The sequence below is a fragment of the Telmatherina bonti genome, assembly GCF_933228915.1.
Source record: "Telmatherina bonti genome assembly, chromosome: 11".
NCBI lineage: Eukaryota > Metazoa > Chordata > Actinopteri > Atheriniformes > Telmatherinidae > Telmatherina > Telmatherina bonti.
This window is the reverse complement of record NC_136629.1, coordinates 3,938,483-3,959,812: the sequence shown is the minus strand read 5'-3', so window position 1 is coordinate 3,959,812 and position 21,330 is coordinate 3,938,483. Positions and strand designations below refer to the sequence as shown.

Here is a 21,330-nt window from a genome sequence, read left to right as displayed (position 1 = left end):
TATATATATATATGTATATATATGTATATATCTATATATATGTATGTATATGTATATATGTATATATATGTATGTATATGTATATACACACACACACACACACAACTCACATAATTCATCAGAATCAGGAGAACGTAGGCCAGTTCATGTATGACCAAATGGAGTGCATGCAGGTTCCACGTAGCCGTTGGTTCTTCTTGAGATTTTACGAGAACTGAGGTTTATGTTCTGAACATTGAAACGCCTGGAAATTGTAATTGTTGTTTGTCAACACTTCTCACAGAGCGTCTTTATAATTCCTGCTCTGCTTCTGGAATGAAGCAGCTAGATGCTCAACCAGATCCTGAAGTGTCCCGCTGATGTCCTACAGTCTGTCCTGAAGCATCAGATCCTGGACTGAGCAATGAAACTCGCCCAGTTCTCCTCTCCTTTCTAGAACACCATGAACGCAGCGCCTCTTTCTGTCAACAGCACACTGTTGTCTTGATGTGGGATCCATATTGCCAGTTTGTTGGAGAATTTCTGTAATTTATTCAGAATTTTTCACGTGGTGTGCAGCGGCGTAAACGTCCGTGATTCCCCTCTGAATTATACGGCTTTGTGTAGTTTATTCAGACCGGCTGTGGAAAGGCCTTGGTATGTTATAATTGATGTGTATTTACTGGCTTTTATGACATATTTGTCTCCTCTGATTATCTTCTTGTTTATATTTTAAACACTAGGGCTTCTTAGGGATATTTGTTGGAATTATATGTGATCATCAGCGTAGAATGCTAATGGCTGCATTAACCAACCAATAGTCTGTATAAGCAAGTTTGTGGGAGGCGTTTTAGGTGTACATTAAATGAACGGACATCACATTAACTTCTTTAGATGCTCTCCTGTTGATGGCTGCATACTGACCCAGCAGTCACTATAAAATCTAATCTATTGTTAATTATTTGGATTTAATTTTGTTTTCGGTGTTTGAGTCTGAAATGTTGCAGCAAGAAAAGTTCTTGAATCTTTTTTTATTTCTTATTTCTTTTAAACCACAGTGATTAGTTGGAGCTTTTGAGTGTTCAGTTTCTGTTTGTGTGTGAGGAAGAGGTGGTTTCCTCTGCTCATTACAGTGTCTGCACAGACCTGAAATTATCTCCATCTTCAGTCTCAGAGGAGATTTAAGTCCTGAGACCGGGTTATTACTGGTTTCTGAGTCATGTCGGGTTTCCAGTGTCGTCTCCAATCAGCTTGTTTCTGTTCAGTTTTCAGTTCTTTCTGCAGAGACTTTGTCAGCTTTCTGTCCCAGTTTCTGATAAAAAAAAACCACTTAAAGAAGGGTCACGGGGAAGCTGGAGCCTATCCCAGCAGTCTTGGGGCGAAAGGCAGAATACGCCCTGGACAGCTCGCCAGTCCATCGCAGGGACACACAGAGACACACAAACACACACTCCTAGGGGCAACTTAGAGTAACCAGTTAACCTGACATCATGTCTTTGGACGGTGGGAGGAAGCCGGAGAAGCCGGAGAGAACCCACGCAGACACGGGGAGAACATGCAAACTCCAAACAGAAGGGATCGAACCAGTGATCTTCTTGCTGTGAGGCCACAGTGCAAACCACTACACCACCCTGCAGCCCAACTAAACATATCAACATTTTAAAAAAAAAAAAATTGACCAGAAAAAATCAATTAAAAAAATTTGAAACAAACAAAAAAAAAAAAAAAAAAAGATTTTTATGTAAAAAACGATGTCTTCTTCCACCCCGACTAAACAGCCCTCGCCTCTGTTTTCACACAGCTGACGGACTGATGAACATTTCCTGTATTCTCAAATATTTTGACTTATTTCTGAAGTAACTTACTGGCTTTAAGGTGTTAGCTAAGGCTAGGCTAGGTTTGCATAGTGTTAGCTAACGCTAGGCTAGATTAGCATAGTGTCAGCTAATGCAAGGCTAGGTTAGCCTGGTGTTAGCTAACGCCAGGCTAGGTTAGCCTAGTGTCAGCTAACACTAGGTTAGGATAGTGTTAGCCAATGCTAGACTAGGTTAGGATAGTGTTAGGCAACGCTAGGGTAGGTTAGCATAGTGTCAGCTAGGTTAGCATAGTGTCAGCTAACGCTAGGCTAGGTTAGCATAGCTAATTGCTAGCAGACAGAGTCTAGTCTTTGCTCACGTATAGTGTATAATAACCGCAAAGGTTTGCTCTGCTTGACGGTACAAACTGATCATTTATCGAGACAAGTCATTCTTAAATTTACAGATGGAACTCCGTCACTCCGCGTGACTCTGACACTTAAAAGCTTCCACTGTTTTTTGAGACATAAAGAATAACTTGGTGTTTAATCGACAAAACTCAGACCAATGATGATTATTTTAAACAGGGCCTTTCAAAAACCCGACATCAGTGAAAAACACTGCAATATTTGAAAGCAGAACGACCTTTTGTTGTTTGTTTATTGGAAGATTGTTTATTAAAGGAGGGAAACAGATGATGGAAAACAAGAACAGGATCATTATCTCGTCCTATCTCGTCAGGCTGCTAAACCAATTTAATCTGTCCGTGTTTATCGATCTGCTGCGACAGTTGTTTATCCTGCTGTGTGCGAGGTGAAGATGAGGGATTTGGTGAAGGTGCACTGAGGAGATCTGAAGTTCTCTCTTTTCTTCTGCAGATCTGTCCTGATCAGAACTGAAGATGACGATGAAGATGAGGGTGTGGGATGCATCAGGACCTGGAACTGGGCTCTTCACTGCAATGTGGAACTGGTGGATCCTCGCACTCTGAGCTGTAAAACCACGTTTCTGAGCTTCTGTTCCAGAATAAAAAATGCCCAACTAATCCGGTGGAACAGCTTTAAAAGGCTTTTTTTATTGTTGGATTTCATCCCCAAACTGTGCCTCCTGTTGGAGTTTTCATTCTAGTTTTTTATTGGCATCCACTCAGCTGGAGGAAATGGATCTGTCTGCTTGGATACGGACAACAGGAAGCTGATCCCTGCAGAGAAACGAGAAGGCAGGATATGTCGTGGAAGAGGAACCACTTTGCGTCTAGCAGCAGTGGAGGCGGTGGGATGCAGGGCGTCCTGGCGCCTCGGACCATGACGTCCATTGCTCCCAGTAAAGGGCTGAGCAACGAGCCGGGTCAGAACAGCTGCTTCCTGAACAGCGCCCTGCAGGTAATGTCGCCATCTTTCCTCGTCCCGGTGGGGTCGGAAGTTAAACTGGGAATAAACCAGCCACGTACTTCAGAATTAACGTTGCCAGTTGGTCCTTTTCATTTACAATTAGGTGTTTAGATGGTTGTTTTTCATCTCTTCAAAGCAGATTTTAATTGTATTTGGAATTAAATCTGAATTAAAACGCTGATGTAAAGATGTGTTGTCCACATCGCTGGGAGGTTGCGGTCGGGGGATTTTGGCAGCATTGTCTCGCTGCCTGGAGATGTGTGGATCTCCTACAGCAGCGTGGAAAAGGACCAAACGACAAACTATTAGGAGAAGAGAATAATAACAAACATTTCAACAACAATAGTCTCTGGCTAGACTTCGTATAGTTCGGACCCTAAAAATACAAAAACCATAGAATCATAAAAAGTCATGTGCTTTTTTGGTTTGTAATGAAAAGGTTGATCAGTTGGTGGTGGTGCCTCCTGCTGTTTAGGAGACTGAAGGTTCAACAGGAATATAATCCAGATTTTCTGTCTGATCTCTGAAAACCACCTTCTTCTGGATATAATCTTAACAAGAATATAAGTTTAATAAGTTTTGGTTTATTTCCATTAAATGTAACAAAAACAGAACACAGTGATTTTAAATCTAATAAACCAATAAAATGAACTTGTTCCAGAGACAAAATTAGTATTTCCAGTCATTTATCCTCAATCAGTGGGTTTGTCATTGCTTTAAATAACAAAACTGATTGATAAACTGATTTTGTTTATTCAGAGGCTAAAACTTTATGCTAATGTTCAGAATTATCCTGCTAAACTTCTGATCTCATTTGCAAATTTTTCTGATGATAAAATATTTATTTGAACTGATGAAAAATTCAGCTTCTCTCTGGTTGACGATGAGATTTTAATAAAAAGTTTTCACATTTCCGCCTGATGAACTGGGATGATAAGCATCTCCGTTAGCGTCGCCAGTAAACAAGTCGGCCAAACTGAGCGCGTGCAGACCAGCCTCCCAGACTGGATGATGACTCACCACGATGAGGGGGGGGGGTGTTTGTCCTCCTGCCAGGTGTGTTTGTCCCCCTGCCAGGTGTGTTTGTCCTCCTGCCAGGTGTGTTTGTCCTCCTACCAGGTGTGTTTGTCCTCCTGCCAGGTGTGTTTGTCCTCCTGCCAGGTGTGTTTGTCCCCCTGCCAGGTGTGTTTGTCCTCCTGCCAGGTGTGTTTGTCCCCCTGCCAGGTGTGTTTGTCCTCCTGCCAGGTGTGTTTGTCCTCCTGCCAGGTGTGTTTGTCCTCCTGCCAGGTGTGTTTGTCCTCCTGCCAGGTGTGTTTGTCCCCCTACCAGGTGTGTTTGTCCCCCTGCCAGGTGTGTTTGTCCTCCTGCCAGGTGTGTTTGTCCACCTGCCAGGTGTGTTTGTCCCCCTGCCAGGTGTGTTTGTCCTCCTGCCAGGTGTGTTTGTCCTCCTGCCAGGTGTGTTTGTCCTCCTGCCAGGTGTGTTTGTCCCCCTACCAGGTGTGTTTGTCCCCCTGCCAGGTGTGTTTGTCCCCCTGCCAGGTGTGTTTGTCCCCCTGCCAGGTGTGTTTGTCCTCCTGCCAGGTGTGTTTGTCCCCCTACCAGGTGTGTTTGTCCCCCTGCCAGGTGTGTTTGTCCTCCTGCCAGGTGTGTTTGTCCTCCTGCCAGGTGTGTTTGTCCCCCTGCCAGGTGTGTTTGTCCCCCTGCCAGGTGTGTTTGTCCTCCTGCCAGGTGTGTTTGTCCCCCTGCCAGGTGTGTTTGTCCTCCTACCAGGTGTGTTTGTCCTCCTGCCAGGTGTGTTTGTCCCCCTGCCAGGTGTGTTTGTCCCCCTGCCAGGTGTGTTTGTCCTCCTGCCAGGTGTGTTTGTCCTCCTACCAGGTGTGTTTGTCCCCCTACCAGGTGTGTTTGTCCCCCTGCCAGGTGTGTTTGTCCTCCTGCCAGGTGTGTTTGTCCCCCTACCAGGTGTGTTTGTCCTCCTGCCAGGTGTGTTTGTCCTCCTGCCAGGTGTGTTTGTCCCCCTACCAGGTGTGTTTGTCCCCCTGCCAGGTGTGTTTGTCCTCCTGCCAGGTGTGTTTGTCCCCCTGCCAGGTGTGTTTGTCCCCCTGCCAGGTGTGTTTGTCCCCCTGCCAGGTGTGTTTGTCCTCCTGCCAGGTGTGTTTGTCCCCCTGCCAGGTGTGTTTGTCCTCCTACCAGGTGTGTTTGTCCTCCTGCCAGGTGTGTTTGTCCCCCTGCCAGGTGTGTTTGTCCTCCTGCCAGGTGTGTTTGTCCTCCTACCAGGTGTGTTTGTCCCCCTACCAGGTGTGTTTGTCCCCCTGCCAGGTGTGTTTGTCCTCCTGCCAGGTGTGTTTGTCCCCCTACCAGGTGTGTTTGTCCTCCTGCCAGGTGTGTTTGTCCTCCTGCCAGGTGTGTTTGTCCCCCTACCAGGTGTGTTTGTCCCCCTGCCAGGTGTGTTTGTCCTCCTGCCAGGTGTGTTTGTCCCCCTGCCAGGTGTGTTTGACCTCCTGCCAGGTGTGTTTGTCCCCCTGCCAGGTGTGTTTGTCCTCCTGCCAGGTGTGTTTGTCCCCCTGCCACGTGTGTTTGTCCCCCTGCCACGTGTGTTTGACCTCCTACCAGGTGTGTTTGTCCCCCTGCCAGGTGTGTTTGACCTCCTACCAGGTGTGTTTGTCCTCCTGCCAGGTGTGTTTGACCTCCTACCAGGTGTGTTTGTCCCCCTGCCAGGTGTGTTTGTCCTCCTGCCAGGTGTGTTTGTCCCCCTGCCAGGTGTGTTTGTCCTCCTGCCAGGTGTGTTTGTCCTCCTACCAGGTGTGTTTGACCTCCTGCCAGGTGTGTTTGTCCTCCTGCCAGGTGTGTTTGTCCCCCTGCCAGGTGTGTTTGTCCCCCTGCCAGGTGTGTTTGACCTCCTACCAGGTGTGTTTGTCCCCCTGCCAGGTGTGTTTGACCCCCTACCAGGTGTGTTTGTCCTCCTGCCAGGTGTGTTTGACCTCCTACCAGGTGTGTTTGTCCCCCTGCCAGGTGTGTTTGTCCTCCTGCCAGGTGTGTTTGTCCCCCTGCCAGGTGTGTTTGTCCTCCTGCCAGGTGTGTTTGTCCTCCTGCCAGGTGTGTTTGTCCCCCTACCAGGTGTGTTTGTCCTCCTGCCAGGTGTGTTTGTCCCCCTGCCAGGTGTGTTTGTCCTCCTACCAGGTGTGTTTGTCCTCCTGCCAGGTGTGTTTGTCCCCCTACCAGGTGTGTTTGTCCTCCTGCCACGTGTGTTTGTCCTCCTGCCAGGTGTGTTTGACCTCCTACCAGGTGTGTTTGTCCCCCTGCCAGGTGTGTTTGACCTCCTACCAGGTGTGTTTGTCCCCCTGCCAGGTGTGTTTGACCTCCTACCAGGTGTGTTTGTCCCCCTGCCAGGTGTGTTTGTCCTCCTGCCAGGTGTGTTTGTCCCCCTGCCACGTGTGTTTGTCCCCCTGCCACGTGTGTTTGACCTCCTACCAGGTGTGTTTGTCCCCCTGCCAGGTGTGTTTGACCTCCTACCAGGTGTGTTTGTCCTCCTGCCAGGTGTGTTTGACCTCCTACCAGGTGTGTTTGTCCCCCTGCCAGGTGTGTTTGTCCTCCTGCCAGGTGTGTTTGTCCCCCTGCCAGGTGTGTTTGACCTCCTACCAGGTGTGTTTGACCTCCTACCAGGTGTGTTTGTCCTCCTGCCAGGTGTGTTGGTCCCCCTGCCAGGTGTGTTTGACCTCCTACCAGGTGTGTTTGTCCCCCTGCCAGGTGTGTTTGTCCTCCTGCCAGGTGTGTTTGTCCTCCTGCCAGGTGTGTTTGTCCCCCTGCCAGGTGTGTTTGTCCTCCTGCCAGGTGTGTTTGTCCTCCTACCAGGTGTGTTTGTCCTCCTGCCAGGTGTGTTTGTCCTCCTGCCAGGTGTGTTTGTCCCCCTGCCAGGTGTGTTTGTCCTCCGACACCCGGAGTCACAGCTGCAGTTACCCAGGCTGGTCCTGGACCAGAACCCAGAGACTCGGCTCCTATTCCTGATGAAATTGAGCAACTGGCAGGACAGGGTTGTGTGTGTGGCGCTGTCCAAGTCTCTAAATGCTACATGTTGAATACAGAGATACATGGAAAACCTGCAGGATTGTGGCCCTCGAGGACTGGATTTGGACACCCCTGGATTAAGGTTCAGTGGGACGAGCTGTATATCGTAGGCTTCTTACCAGAAGACAAGCACCTTGCTGAAGCCATCGAGCTATCGCTTCACTAAAGCCTTCAAATGATTAATTGCGGAAGCCTTCACTGGAAGAGCCGAGCTTTCAGAGAAGTCTAATCAACCTTTGCTAGTTTCTTTGATAGAAAGCAGGAATGAAGCCGCTTCTGGTAAAAAAAAAAAAAAAAAAAAAAAGTCACAGAATATGATGACGTTTGTCAAAACTAGAATTGATTTTGGTGTCGCCTTCACACGCTGGAGACAAGTTCGTGGCAACAAGGACGGAAGTCTGAAGCAGGGTTAGCGACGCTGTTCCTCGACAGGTAAGTTGGAATTTACCATAGGAATTTACATATAGTTAGCTATTAGCTGTTAGCTGTTAGCTAATAGCTGTTAGCCAATAGCTGTCAGCTATTACTTGTTAGCTGTTACCTATTAGCTGTTAGCTGTTACCCTGTTCTGTGAGTAGAAATGTTTTTTTTGACATTCAACTTGTAGATAAATGGCGATATGATGAGAAGCCGCTGTGTTAGTTGTTCTCTTGACTACAAAGTTAGTTGTTCAGGCAGAGCAAACAGTTAAAACTATGTTAATAAAGTTTTATTCTTCACACAGGTGACATACTCCACTGCAGGACTGCGAATGTGTCCATATTCAGCTCTTAGGGAGTTTTTTTTTTTTAAACCAAATTTTGTCTGATTTTCAGCTTGTTGGCATGTTTTCTGACGTCCGCTCGCTGTCCGTGAGGGAAGTATGATCACCTGTGTGTGCACGCACATGTCATGTGTGGCATCAGGGTGGAACTCACAGAGCAGCTATCACATGTCATCATGTCGTCAATGTCTTAATCGTAACCAATGACATTTGTACAAAATGATGAGTTGACTTTTAGGAACTAGATGTACTCCGATGTACTATGCAAGTCACGTTGTGTCTAATAAACTGATTTACTTTACGCTGTTTCCTTTGTCAGGTGCAGAATTCCTCCCTCTTCATCAGGATGATGTCAGACCTACAATGACAACCAACACGGAGTCCATGGAGACCCTACATTATAGCAGAAGCCACATGACAGTGGGAGATTACAGAAAGGCCACTGTCCAAACTTCACCCCAGCCGAGGATTGAACCAGCAACCTTCTTGCTATGAGGCCACAGTGCTAACCACCATGCCATTGTGCAGCCCACAAATATATAATGTTATAAATAACCTAGGCACTATATCATGTAGCTTGACCTCTTCTTGCTAGCACCGTTTATTCCATATGCTATATTGTAATTTTTACAAAACAGCATTGTAAATGATGATGATTTCAGCGTGAGGAAGAACCGCTACTCGGCGGTTCATGTTGAGTTGAAATACTGGATGTCATTAAAGTTTGAGTCTTGAACGGTGATGATGAAAGTGGTTCCCATATGTTTTTTTTGGGGGGGGGGTTGCTCATTACTGCCACCATGTGGTGGTTTGTGGAGGTAGCGGTTTTGCTCACTAACTGGTGTTGGAAAGAATTGCCTTGAAATCTTACATACTCTGGCTTTAACACTTCTGTTGCAATGTTTCCACCTCCAAGCAAATCCAACTACTTTTAGCTTTATTTTAATACCAGATGGTTTATACAAAGTTCAGTATTACATAGAAATAATAAATTAATTTAGGTTTGTCATTCTAGAGCAGAAAACCACAAATGATATTAATTGAACAACATATTTGAGGTTGTTGATCTTATGTAATTGTGACTCCAAGCGATTTGACATCCTGTTGTCAGAAATATGATTTGACATGAATAAAAACTGTTTTATCATATCAAGTCTCATTTCTGCACTTCTGTATTTAAACCAAAGATTCATACAAAACTTTCAGGTTCTCAGGTGTTCTCTTCTTCGCCTTTTAAATAAAATGTTTGAGCTCTTCCTGCTTCAGTGTTGGAGGAAAACCTGCTTGAGAAAGAACTGTCAAACCGTCAACACATTCTTCTTCCCGCCCCAACTGTCCCAGTCCACTAGGAAACTTCCCTTCCAGCTACCCCATCAGTCTGTCCAGACGTCACTGTTACCCAGGATCAAACCAATGGGATCAAACCAATGGGGTCAAACGGCCCGCTGAGTTGAACGGATGCGGCGGACCGAAGCCGCCAGGGGACTCGGACAATATAGAGACAGAGTAGAGAGGAAAAACATCACAGTAACAAGCAGCTGAGGCCTCCTCATCATCCTAATTCCCTGCTGTTTGGACAAAACCAACAGCTAATTTTACAACTATTTTACACCAAAATGTCCGACACGCTGGAACCTGACGCGCCAATCAGAAACACACGTGATTTTATAGTTATCTTTTTTTAATTATTGTACCAGGACATTTTCAAATCCATATCTAGACTCAGTTTTCCAGAAACATGAACATCACACCTCCTACCAGGTGTTTGTCCTCCTACCAGGTGTGTTTGTCCTCCTACCAGGTGTGTTTTTCCTCCTGCCAGGTGTGTTTGTCCTCCTGCCAGGTGTGTTTGTCCTCCTGCCAGGTGTGTTTGTCCTCCTGCCAGGTGTGTTTGTCCTCCTGCCAGGTGTGTTTGACCAAAATGTGTGTTTGTCCTCCTGCCAGGTGTGTTTGACCAAAATGTGTGTTTGTCCTCCTACCAGGTGTGTTTGACCTCCTACCAGGTGTGTTTGTCCTCCTACCAGGTGTGTTTGACCTCCTACCAGGTGTGTTTGACCTCCTACCAGGTGTGTTTGTCCTCCTACCAGGTGTGTTTGACCTCCTACCAGGTGTGTTTGTCCTCCTACCAGGTGTGTTTGACCTCCTACCAGGTGTGTTTGACCTCCTACCAGGTGTGTTTGACCCCCTACCAGGTGTGTTTGACCTCCTACCAGGTGTGTTTGACCCCCTACCAGGTGTGTTTGACCTCCTACCAGGTGTGTTTGACCTCCTACCAGGTGTGTTTGACCTCCTACCAGGTGTGTTTGACCTCCTACCAGGTGTGTTTGACCTCCTACCAGGTGTGTTTGACCCCCTACCAGATGTGTTTGTCCTCCTACCAGGTGTGTTTGTCCTCCTACCAGGTGTGTTTGACCTCATGCCAGGTGTGTTTGACCTCCTGCCAGGTGTGTTTGTCCTCCTACCAGGTGTGTTTGTCCTCCTACCAGGTGTGTTTGTCCTCCTACCAGGTGTGTTTGTCCTCCTACCAGGTGTGTTTGACCTCCTACCAGGTGTGTTTGACCTCCTACCAGGTGTGTTTGACCTCCTACCAGGTGTGTTTGTCCTCCTACCAGGTGTGTTTGTCCTCCTACCAGGTGTGTTTGTCCTCATGCCAGGTGTGTTTGTCCTCCTACCAGGTGTGTTTGTCCTCCTACCAGGTGTGTTTGACCTCCTACCAGGTGTGTTTGACCTGACGTCAGGTGCTGTTATTGTTCAGGACATTCTCTGTCTGTTCTGGAATCTATAACTTTAAGCAGTTGCATATTTTTTAAATATCTTTTTAAAATAAAAACTTAACTTTTATGGTTTGTAGTCTTTGGGTTGGCAGACGGGTTTTCAGACTGGAGTTTTACAACATGTTGTTGACTCTCCGTTTCAAAGGGAGATTTCTAAATCCAGACAGACAAGGTGAAGTTGCTGCTGTAAATGTTTTTAGCTACTTCCTGCAGCTGAAGGAGGACTTCGGTGCAGACGGTTTGTACCTTAACACTGCAGCCTCGTCCTGCAGCAACATATTGGAGCTGGTGGGGGGTGGGCGGCAGGAAGGAGAACACGGCTGAAGAGCTGACGCTGCTCTTTGTTCACGCCTCACGCTAACAGTCCTCCTGCGTTTCCGTCATATGTCACAATATTCACACAGTGCTGAACATTTTGGGGTTTTTGTGTCGCATTAAACTCAGATCATAAAATCAGTTTACTGTGAATAAAGTGACTTTTGTGGATTCTTGGCTGGACTGTGGATAAAATCACAGAAATGTAGATTGAGAGTCCAGAAACCAGAATGAGCCTGAATCGTCTCTGCTGATGGACTCGGTCTACAGCACGTTTTTCCTGTTGATGAAGAGGAGCAAAGCTCTGTATTAACCTCAGTCACAACCACTTCATCATCCTTACATCACTTTGTGGCAGATTTTTGGCGTCATGGTCGGAGCTAGAATCCACAGAAATTCCTCCTCCCTGCAGCGATCCATACTTGTCCAACCTCCAGACCGCTGCTGCTCATTTTTAGAACTGTCATTATAAATGAAGAGATGAGAAAATTCCTCCCTGTCTGGATTCTTGCCGCTCAGCGGGAGAGGATAAAGATTCAGAGGATCTTCCTGTACAGGGAGGTCCCACTCGGACACAAATCTGACACAATGTTTTCTTTTCGCCTGTAGTTGGAAGTTGTTTTAACTGCTGTTAAACTTCTGGTTGCCTGTATAGAGAAAAGAATAAACAACAAACAGGCTGGGGGCCAAATCGGCCCGCCAGAAGGTCCAGTCTGAACCCAAACATTTAATCTCCATTCATTCATTTCAAAGCAGGACACGAATGGTTTGTAAATGTGTATCTGAGGACAAATATTTGTTTCCCAAGAAATTTGATGGTTTGTAATGTTTTCATTTTTCTGGGTTTAGATGTTTCCAGACTCTTCGGACACGTCGGTCCGAATCCGAGTCCGACTGCTCGGAAAGTCGCTTCCTTTGGGGAAATGTGAACGTACCAAAGGAATTCTGATTCAGACCAAAGAAGCAGATTCAGTCCGCCTACAAACACAGGTCTTGGTCCGCTTGAAGCGGACCACAAACCAAGTCCCTTCCTGCATGTGGCGTAGCGTTGCATTGTGGGTAAATCCATAGCGATGGCGTTAGGGTCCTCTGCCTCGTCTGGTGTTCATACTGCGTCCATTGTTGCAGTGGATTTCTGCAGGATACTTGCATAAGACACATTAAAAGGTGATTTTGGCCTTTGTGGATTCTTTTTGAGGTTTTATTGGATTTAGGGAATATTTTCCATATTTTCTGCAACTAAAACATGAAGTTGGCGACTGACTTGCCATCTGGACACCTGTCAGGTTAAGTTTGTTTCATCACTGAAACTCAAATCAAATTCTTCATGTTGTTTCAGCAAAAAGTCAGAAACTCATCAGAAACATCTGTTCTGACATGTGGAACATCATTTTTGCACGATGACATGTCGACGTCTTGTCGTCTGCCACGCTCTTTCACACAAACATGACCGATGCTCCCCCTCCTCTTCCTCCTCCTCCTCCTCCTCCTCCTCCAGGCACTCACACTCCATCTCCCTTCATCGCTCACATCAGCGGACAAAGTCACAAAGCATCCAAATGTTTCTGAACAAACACACCACATCTTCAGATCATATCTCTGGTCAGCCGTGTGTCTGCTGACAGCTGATTGGCTAACACATCGAGCCATGGTGGAGTCTGAGGAGCAGAACGGAGCTGGACGTTCATTTGGACTTTGTGAGGATCGAAAACATCTGGACTGAATTCAGAGCTGCTAAATGGCTTTGGTTTCTGGAGCGAAGACGTTCCAGGTGAAGACTGCAGGGAATATTTCTTCATTCTGTATCGACGATGCAGCCTGGAAGCTGCTCACACCGCATGAAAACTTACATTTGGTCTTTTTAATGATATTTATCTTTTTTTTTTTTTCTTCGTAAAAGTAAAAATTTTCTTTAAAATATTTGCATTAATCCAATAGACGGTTCATCCAGTTTCCATCGATTGTTGGTGAGATGTTTCTACAGCTTGATCATACGGGTGGTCAATTCAGTGGCTGCAGATCATTTCAAAAGACAAAGACCTTCCTGCCACACCTTTTTACTAAAGAGCAAATCTGAGCCGTGTAGACCTCTGAGACATGATCTGCTGATCATCAGCTGATTTTAATATTTCTATTGGAATCAATACAACAAGGTAGGTCAAATCTGGGCACAAACTCAGAACAGCAGAAAAAGGAACTACTGTCTCCACCTAATCTCACCACGTAACAATGGCTGTGAATATTTCAGATTGTTTTACATTTTTAAATTTGAAAAAATTTCAAACAAACTTTTCCAGTCTGGGAGAATTTTGTCAAAAGATTCATTCAGTCCATTTTACGAATGGGCTGCATGAGATTCAACATCAGATTTAGGGTGCCTATACTTACGCAACCAGCCCATTTTACGTGATTATTTTTTTATTTTCTCCTCTAACAGATTTATTAGTTGTTAGAGACGCACCACAGAACTTTGACCATTTTCCCGTCACGCACCCCTTATCGACGGCTAACCCAGCCTCCATCCTGCATCCTACCTGACCTGTCAGCTCTCTCCAGCCAGCAGAAGACCATCTTACCATGACTCTTGTTCTGTCTCTGTCTCTCTTATTCTTCTTCTGTTTCCACTTCCTTATTATAACATGAAGCAAATCGTCACGTTGCATCCCCCAGATAAAAGTTGTATCATGCGGTTTCTCAGCCTCGGGGTCCTGCTGGGGAGCAGCCGTAGAAATGCACATGATAGATGTCGCCGTGTCATCAACAAGTCCGAGACCGTGTCGGACCATGTTCTACATGGCTTAGACCATAAAGTGATGCAATGGGTCTCAGAAATTGTATGAGATATGATGCATATGGCATCTAAAGATGGGGAGAAAAGTTTTTCTTGGTTTTAGTTTTATATAATTATTTATATTTTACATAATTAAAAACCTAAAATTTCAACCACAGTGTTAAAACATTTTACTGTATGAACTAAATGGAAGGTTTTGGAAAAAATAGAGCAACTGTATGTGGAAACATGGACTAAAATCCAGCATCCATCCTGATGTCCCATCAGATCAGCGGAGGAGGTTCTGCATGGTTCTGATCCGAAGTCTCTAAAAAAAACCAACTCAGGTTCATTTGTGGTTTATTGTCTGGTGTCTTCAGCGTTTTGACCATGTTGTCACCGTTTCCTCAGGTTCTGTGGCATCTTGACATCTTCCGCCGCAGCTTCCGTCAGCTCACCTCTCATAAATGCATGGAGGACTCCTGCATCTTCTGCGCCCTGAAGGTGAGAACCGGTCTGGAATCTGTGGCTGACTCCAGACCAGAATCTCATTTCTCACCTCTCTGTGTTTCCATCTTCAGAGCATCTTCGCTCAGTTTCAGTACAGCAGTGAGAAGGTGCTGCCGTCGGACGCCCTGCGCACCGCGCTCGCCAAAACCTTCCAGGATGAGCAGAGGTTCCAGCTCGGCATCATGGATGACGCCGCGGAGTGCTTTGTAAGACCGCACACGCTTGAGAGAGCGTTGTCATGGCAACACCCTGTCAGGGCCTCATCTGGTTCTGTGTTTCTGCAGGAAAACATCCTGATGAGGATCCACTTCCACATCGCAGATGAGACCAAAGAAGACATCTGCACGGCCAGACACTGCATCCCCCACCAGAAGTTCGCCATGACGCTGTTCGAACAGGTGAGATGGGTTTGGGTCTCATTGGGTCTCATGACCAGTAAGGAGGAGCTTTTGAAATCCTCCACAAGAAGTGAAAACTTGTGTGCCTTAAAAATAAGAACAAACTTCTCTCTTCTCATGGAGTGTAGAACAAGCTTTACCATCTGTTGGCTTGACAAGCAGCTGCAAGTATGGGTGGCCAGGAGGCAGCATCTGTATAACAACCAGTTTTTCAAGAATCCAAGAAGCTGCTAGCGATTTAATCAGCTGTCAAACTGTTAAAAACATTCCCATTATATTAAATAAAAATATGTTTATGTTCATTTGGAGGACAGAAAATTAAATAAATTTGAAAAATATGGTAAAATGGAGATACTTATCATCTTCATGTCCAGTACTGGGTCAGACCCCTTTATCCTCCAGAATTCCTCTCATTCCTTGTGTGATCGATCCAACAAGGTGGAATCATTCCTCAGAGATTTTGCTCTTTGTTGATATGAAGCATCAAAAATGTGCTGCACACCATGAGAATCTCCCGTTCCACCTCATCACCATGAGAATCTCCCGTTCCACCTCATCACCATGAGAATCTCCTGTTCCACCTCATCACCATGAGAATCTCCTGTTCCACCTCATCACCATGAGAATCTCCCGTTCAACCTCATCATGATGAGAATCTCACGATCCACCTCATCACCATGAGAATCTCCCGTTCAACCTCATCATGATGAGAATCTCACGATCCACCTCATCACCATGAGAATCTCCCGTTCCACCTCATCATCATGAGAATCTCCCGTTCCACCTCATCACCATGAGAATCTCCCGTTCCACCTCATCACCATGAGAATCTCCCGTTCCACCTCATCACCATGAGAATCTCCTGTTCCACCTCATCACCATGAGAATCTCCTGTTCCACCTCATCACCATGAGAATCTCCCGTTCCACCTCATCACCATGAGAATCTCCCGTTCCACCTCATCATCATGAGAATCTCCTGTTCCACCTCATCACCATGAGAATCTCCTGTTCCACCTCATCACCATGAGAATCTCCCGTTCCACCTCATCACCATGAGAATCTCCCGTTCCACCTCATCACCATGAGAATCTCCCGTTCTACCTCATCACCATGAGAATCTCCCGTTCCACCTCATCATGATGAGAATCTCCCGTTCCACCTCATCACCATGAGAATCTCCCGTTCCACCTCATCATCATGAGAATCTCCTGTTCCACCTCATCACCATGAGAATCTCCTGTTCCACCTCATCACCATGAGAATCTCCCGTTCCACCTCATCACCATGAGAATCTCCCGTTCCACCTCATCACCATGAGAATCTCCCGTTCTACCTCATCACCATGAGAATCTCCCGTTCCACCACATCATGATGAGAATCTCCCGTTCCACCTCATCACCATGAGAATCTCCCGTTCCACCTCATCATGATGAGAATCTCCCGTTCCACCTCATCACCATGAGAATCTCCCGTTCCACCTCATCACCATGAGAATCTCCCGTTCCACCTCATCACTATGAGAATCTCCTGTTCCACCTCATCATGATGAGAATCTCCCGTTCCACCTCATCATGATGAGAATCTCCCGTTCCACCTCATCATGATGAGAATCTCCCGTTCCACCTCATCATGATGAGAATCTCCCGTTCCACCTCATCACCATGAGAATCTCCCGTTCCACCTCATCACCATGAGAATCTCCCGTTCCACCACATCACCATGAGAATCTCCCGTTCCACCTCATCACCATGAGAATCTCCCGTTCCACCTCATCACTATGAGAATCTCCTGTTCCACCTCATCATGATGAGAATCTCCCGTTCCACCTCATCACCATGAGAATCTCCCGTTCCACCTCATCACCATGAGAATCTCCCGTTCCACCTCATCACCATGAGAATCTCCCGTTCCACCTCATCATGATGAGAATCTCCCGTTCCACCTCATCATGATGAGAATCTCCCGTTCCACCTCATCATGATGAGAATCTCCCGTTCCACCTCATCACCATGAGAATCTCCCGTTCCACCTCATCACCATGAGAATCTCCCGTTCCACCACATCACCATGAGAATCTCCCGTTCCACCTCATCACCATGAGAATCTCCCGTTCCACCTCATCACTATGAGAATCTCCTGTTCCACCTCATCATGATGAGAATCTCCCGTTCCACCTCATCACCATGAGAATCTCCCGTTCCACCTCATCACTATGAGAATCTCCTGTTCCACCTCATCACCATGAGAATCTCCCGTTCCACCTCATCCCAAAGCTGCTCTGTTAGATGTTGATCTGGTGACTGTGGAGGCCGTTGGAGGACAATGAACTCATCATTGTCAGCCTTGTGAAGCGTTGATCATGACGGCAGGATGGATCCATGTTGTCATGATGTTTCCAGCAGATTCTGATCCTACCATGTGAATGTGGAGCTGAAATGGAAACTCATCAGACCAGCAATGTTTCTCCATCTTCCATTGTTGAATTCTGGAGATTCTGTGTGGATTGTAGCCTCAGTTTCCCGCTCTTAGCTGACAGGAGTGGCACCTGGTGTGGTCTTCTGCTGCTGGAGACCATCTGCTGCGAGGCTGGACATGTTGTGTGTTTAGAGATGATGTTCTATGTATGTTGGTTGGAACCAGTGCTTACTGGACTTCCTGTTGTCTTTCTATCACCTCCAACCAGTCTGTCCATTCTCCCCTCACCACTGGCATCAACAGCTAGATATTTTCTCTTCTTCAAACCTTCTCCGTAAACACTCAAGATGATTTTGTGTGGATATCCCAGTTCATACCAAAAACATGCCACTGAAATCCCCTTTCTTCCTCATCATCATACTTAGTTTGAATTTCAGCAAGTCGTCTTCATGTCTACATGGCAGGTGATTGGCTGGTTGGATGTTTGCCATTAAACAAGTGGAGCTGAAAAAGGTGATTATGAGTGTAAATATAAAGTAAAAGTTTTGAAAAAGATCTGTATCTATGGTGGTGAGGATCTCTTGGAGTCTCCCAGGAGCAGAAACAGTTTTGGTTCTGTTTGTCAGTTCCTGCCTCTGATTGGCTGTCAGGAATCTTCTGGATTCCTGCAGATCACTGTGTACAGAACCCTGCAGGAGCCTGGTTGTCTTCATGTCCACTGTCTGAGGGACCTGCCAACTTCAACTCAGAGTTGCTTCAGTCTCAGCCCGGAAACTGATGGGTGTGTTGTTGATGTTGTTTCTATGTCAGTGTGTATGCAGCAGTTGTGGAGCATCTTCAGACCCTCTGCCCTTCATTCAGATGGTGCACTACATCTCCACCACCTCCCTCTGGTAAGTCTGTCTTTGTGTGTGTGTGTGTGTGTGTGTGTTCTATCTTTAGTTACCATCTCAGACAGAAAAAGTTGAGGCCACGCCCCCTCCCATTAATGTCTCTAGGCACGAGTCACCTAGGCAGCCATCGTCCTCGCTCTGGGCTCCTGGGGTGTTTCAGCAGCTTACAGAGGCTGTTTCAGGTTAAATGACATAAATGTCGCTGCAGTCACTAAAATCAGGACCAGCAGATGTGACCAGAATGGACTGGTACTCAAAATCAGCACTGGTAGTTTGACCCAGACCAGTCCACAACATAGTATCACACACCTCCGTGTTTGAACATCAGCCATAGCGCATCAAACCCCTCCATCCATCCAGCAAGATAGCAGGAATCAGTGAGAGTAGACATGTTTAATACTGGCAAAAAAACTGGCATCAGTTAATAAATAAAGATGATCACAGTGATGAATGATTCATCTTGCTGTGTTCCAGTGTGTTTGAGGAAGAAAGCAAACCAAAATGACCATCAAACAGTTCATTCATGAAGCTTTACAAACGGCCTACTTTTTCACCAGTTGCTGGATGATATGATTCAGACTTGCCAAGGTTTTAATGGGACAGACTAACAGGAGGTTGGCATAGGAGAAGCAGAGGAGCTCTCCTCCTAAAAACATTCTCTAAAAAAATTCTTTCATTTTTCCACAATGTTCCCAAGATCTAAAAACAGTTATGTACCAATACCACATTGTTCCCACTGAGTACAAGTACAGTGCAGAGATGGAGTACCAATGTGATCAGCCTGCAGCATCCTCTGTGTGTAAGGCTGGAAAACTGTCAGAAATGAGGATGAAGTGGTTTTTGGTTGATTGGGTTCACCAATCAACCAAAAATAGGGGAAGCCTTTAGGGCAAGCCTTTAAGGGAAGCCTTTAAGGGAAACCTTTAAGGGAAGCCTTTAGGGCAAGCCTTTAAGGGAAGCCTTTAGGGCAAGCCTTTAGGGGAAGCCTTTAAGGGAAGCCTTTAGGGGAAGCCTTTAGGGCAAGCCTTTAAGGGAAGCCTTTAGGGGAAGCCTTTAGGGCAAGCCTTTAAGGGAAACCTTTAAGGGGAGCCTTTAAGGGAAGCCTTTAGGGGAAGCCTTTAGGGCAAGCCTTTAAGGGAAGCCTTTAGGGGAATCCTTTAGGGCAAGCCTTTAAGGGAAGCCTTTAGGGCAAGCCTTTAAGGGAAGCTTTTAAGGGAAGCCTTTAGGGGAAGCCTTTAGGGCAAGCCTTTAAGGGAAGCTTTTAAGGGAAGCCTTTAGGGGAAGCCTTTAGGGCAAGCCTTTAAGGGAAGCCTTTAGGGCAAGCCTTTAAGGGAAGCCTTTAAGGGAAGCCTTTAGGGGAAGCCTTTAGGGCAAGCCTTTAGGGCAAGCCTTTAGGGGAGAACCTTTAAGGGAAACCTTTAAGGGAAGCCTTTAGGGGAAGCTTTTAAGGGAAGCCTTTAGGGGAAGCATTTAGGGGATGCCTTTAGGGGAAGCATTTAGGGGAAGCCTTTAAGGGAAACCTTTAAGGGAAGCCTTTATGGGAAGCTTTTAAGGGAAGCCTTTAGGGGAAGCCTTTAGGGCAAGCCTTTAAGGGAAACCTTTAAGGGAAGCCTTTAGGGGAAGCTTTTAAGGGAAGCCATGATGCAGTTTGAGCCCTGGACAGGAATAAGCCAGTCTGTCCCTGAATGTGACGCTGAACTTGGCTCTAAGTGAAGTCCTACCAGTTTCGACTCAGGGTTTCAGTGTTAGATTGGGGAGCGAGTTCAAATGGAACCTTTCAGTCCCCTTTGGTGACTATCAGCTGAAAATCTGTGCACAGAAGGTCGAGCTTTAGTTTGATGGCCTTCACATGAACGACCAAGCTAAGATCATGTGAATAAATGAAGCGATCCTGAGGAACACTTTTGGACAAATTTTACTGGGCCATGAGGCCACAGACTGGGAGAGGAGCTGTTAATTAATATTTGTTCAAAGTTCCGTGTGTTGCAAGTTTGTAAATGGCTGCAACCCTTGGATTACATGTGTGTCATGAGATTTTCCATGTGGATCAAGAGGACTTCCTTTATCCAGGTGCACAGAAATCCTTTGTGAATAGATTAGAACTTCACTGGAAGGTGGAAGAAGAAGCCTTAAAGGGTTCCTATTGTGGTATTTGGAGTTGTCTGAGCTTTCTACAGTGTTACAGTGTTGAATCCTCATCAGACATGTGAACGACACTGTTTTTTATCACCTAAACACATGTTTGAGTTTGAGTTTGAGTTCCAGCACTCTCTCCGTTCGGTTTCCATGGCAACGAAAAACGCGTGGTTTTAGAGAGTTTTTTCTACTTGGAAATCCTTGTGACGTCCCGGGGGATAAGGTTGGGTGATTGGTTACCTTCTACTGGTTAACAAGGGCATGTACAAATACATCAGGCGGGTGGAAAACGTGGGATAAAGTTATTTCCAACGATGGTTGGTGAGTTTACCAAAGAGAGACATCCTGCTGCATTCGTTGCTGTGGGTTGCTGTTTTCCACTTCGTTTTCAGGCTCTGATTCAGGTTCCAACATGTAGGGCTGGATGCTATGTGTTGACATTGTAGTTTGTTTTTTTTATTGAGTTCATATGAGCCTAATCCTTCTGTTTATGAGACGTTACAATGACGGTGAAAGCAGGTGCGGTGCGCGCTCCCGATGTAGTGCAGTGGCGGGAGGCGGGGCTTAATGCGGAAGAGTCTCAATCCACTCGTTTTGCCGGCAGGCTGATCTGACAGCCTACGGAGAGGGTCGGTCTGAAGTAAATAAAGCCATTTGTGACAATAACTCCATCAATCCCAGCCCTTCTGGGCTCAGAAATAAAAATAAATTAGACTGAAATGCACAGAATAGTTCCACTTTAAAGATAAGAAACCTTGATGAAAACACGAAACAAACTTTCCTGAACATGAATCTTTCATATTTACTGGGTTGGAATAAAATAGAAGGTCTTAGTGAAGCTCAATGAAGAGATGTGTGGAAGCTGGTTGTTATAAGAAACTAGATGTTTGTCAAGAACTAGACCTCCAGCATGATGAATGAACCAGACTGTTTCCCATGAACACGATTCAGAAAGACAGCTTTTCTTTTTAATGCAGAAATAGTTTTTATTTAAATCTGTGGAAACATCTGAAACAAAACACTGATGAGACTCCATCTGATGTTGTGTTCATTTCTGAAATTGTCACTCACATCGATCTCCTCCTCCTCCTCCTCCTCCTGCTCCTCCTCCTCCTCCTGCTCCTCT

The 21,330-nt window shown here is 46.0% G+C and overlaps 1 protein-coding gene across 1 annotated transcript in view; it reads left to right on the top strand.

Moving 5' to 3' along the window:
• Positions 1–3,001: 3,001 nt before the first annotated feature.
• The window catches only part of LOC306762789 (uncharacterized protein), a gene marked incomplete at both ends in the record, with an annotated part of 69,104 nt that continues 50,775 nt past the window's right edge, over positions 3,002–21,330 (top strand). Inside the window, 5 exons of the mRNA XM_079249400.1 lie at positions 3,002–3,157; positions 14,262–14,354; positions 14,432–14,566; positions 14,645–14,758; positions 17,986–18,068. Coding sequence (XP_079105526.1) covers positions 3,002–3,157; positions 14,262–14,354; positions 14,432–14,566; positions 14,645–14,758; positions 17,986–18,068 — 581 coding nt within the window. The remainder of the gene's footprint in view (positions 3,158–14,261; positions 14,355–14,431; positions 14,567–14,644; positions 14,759–17,985; positions 18,069–21,330) is intronic.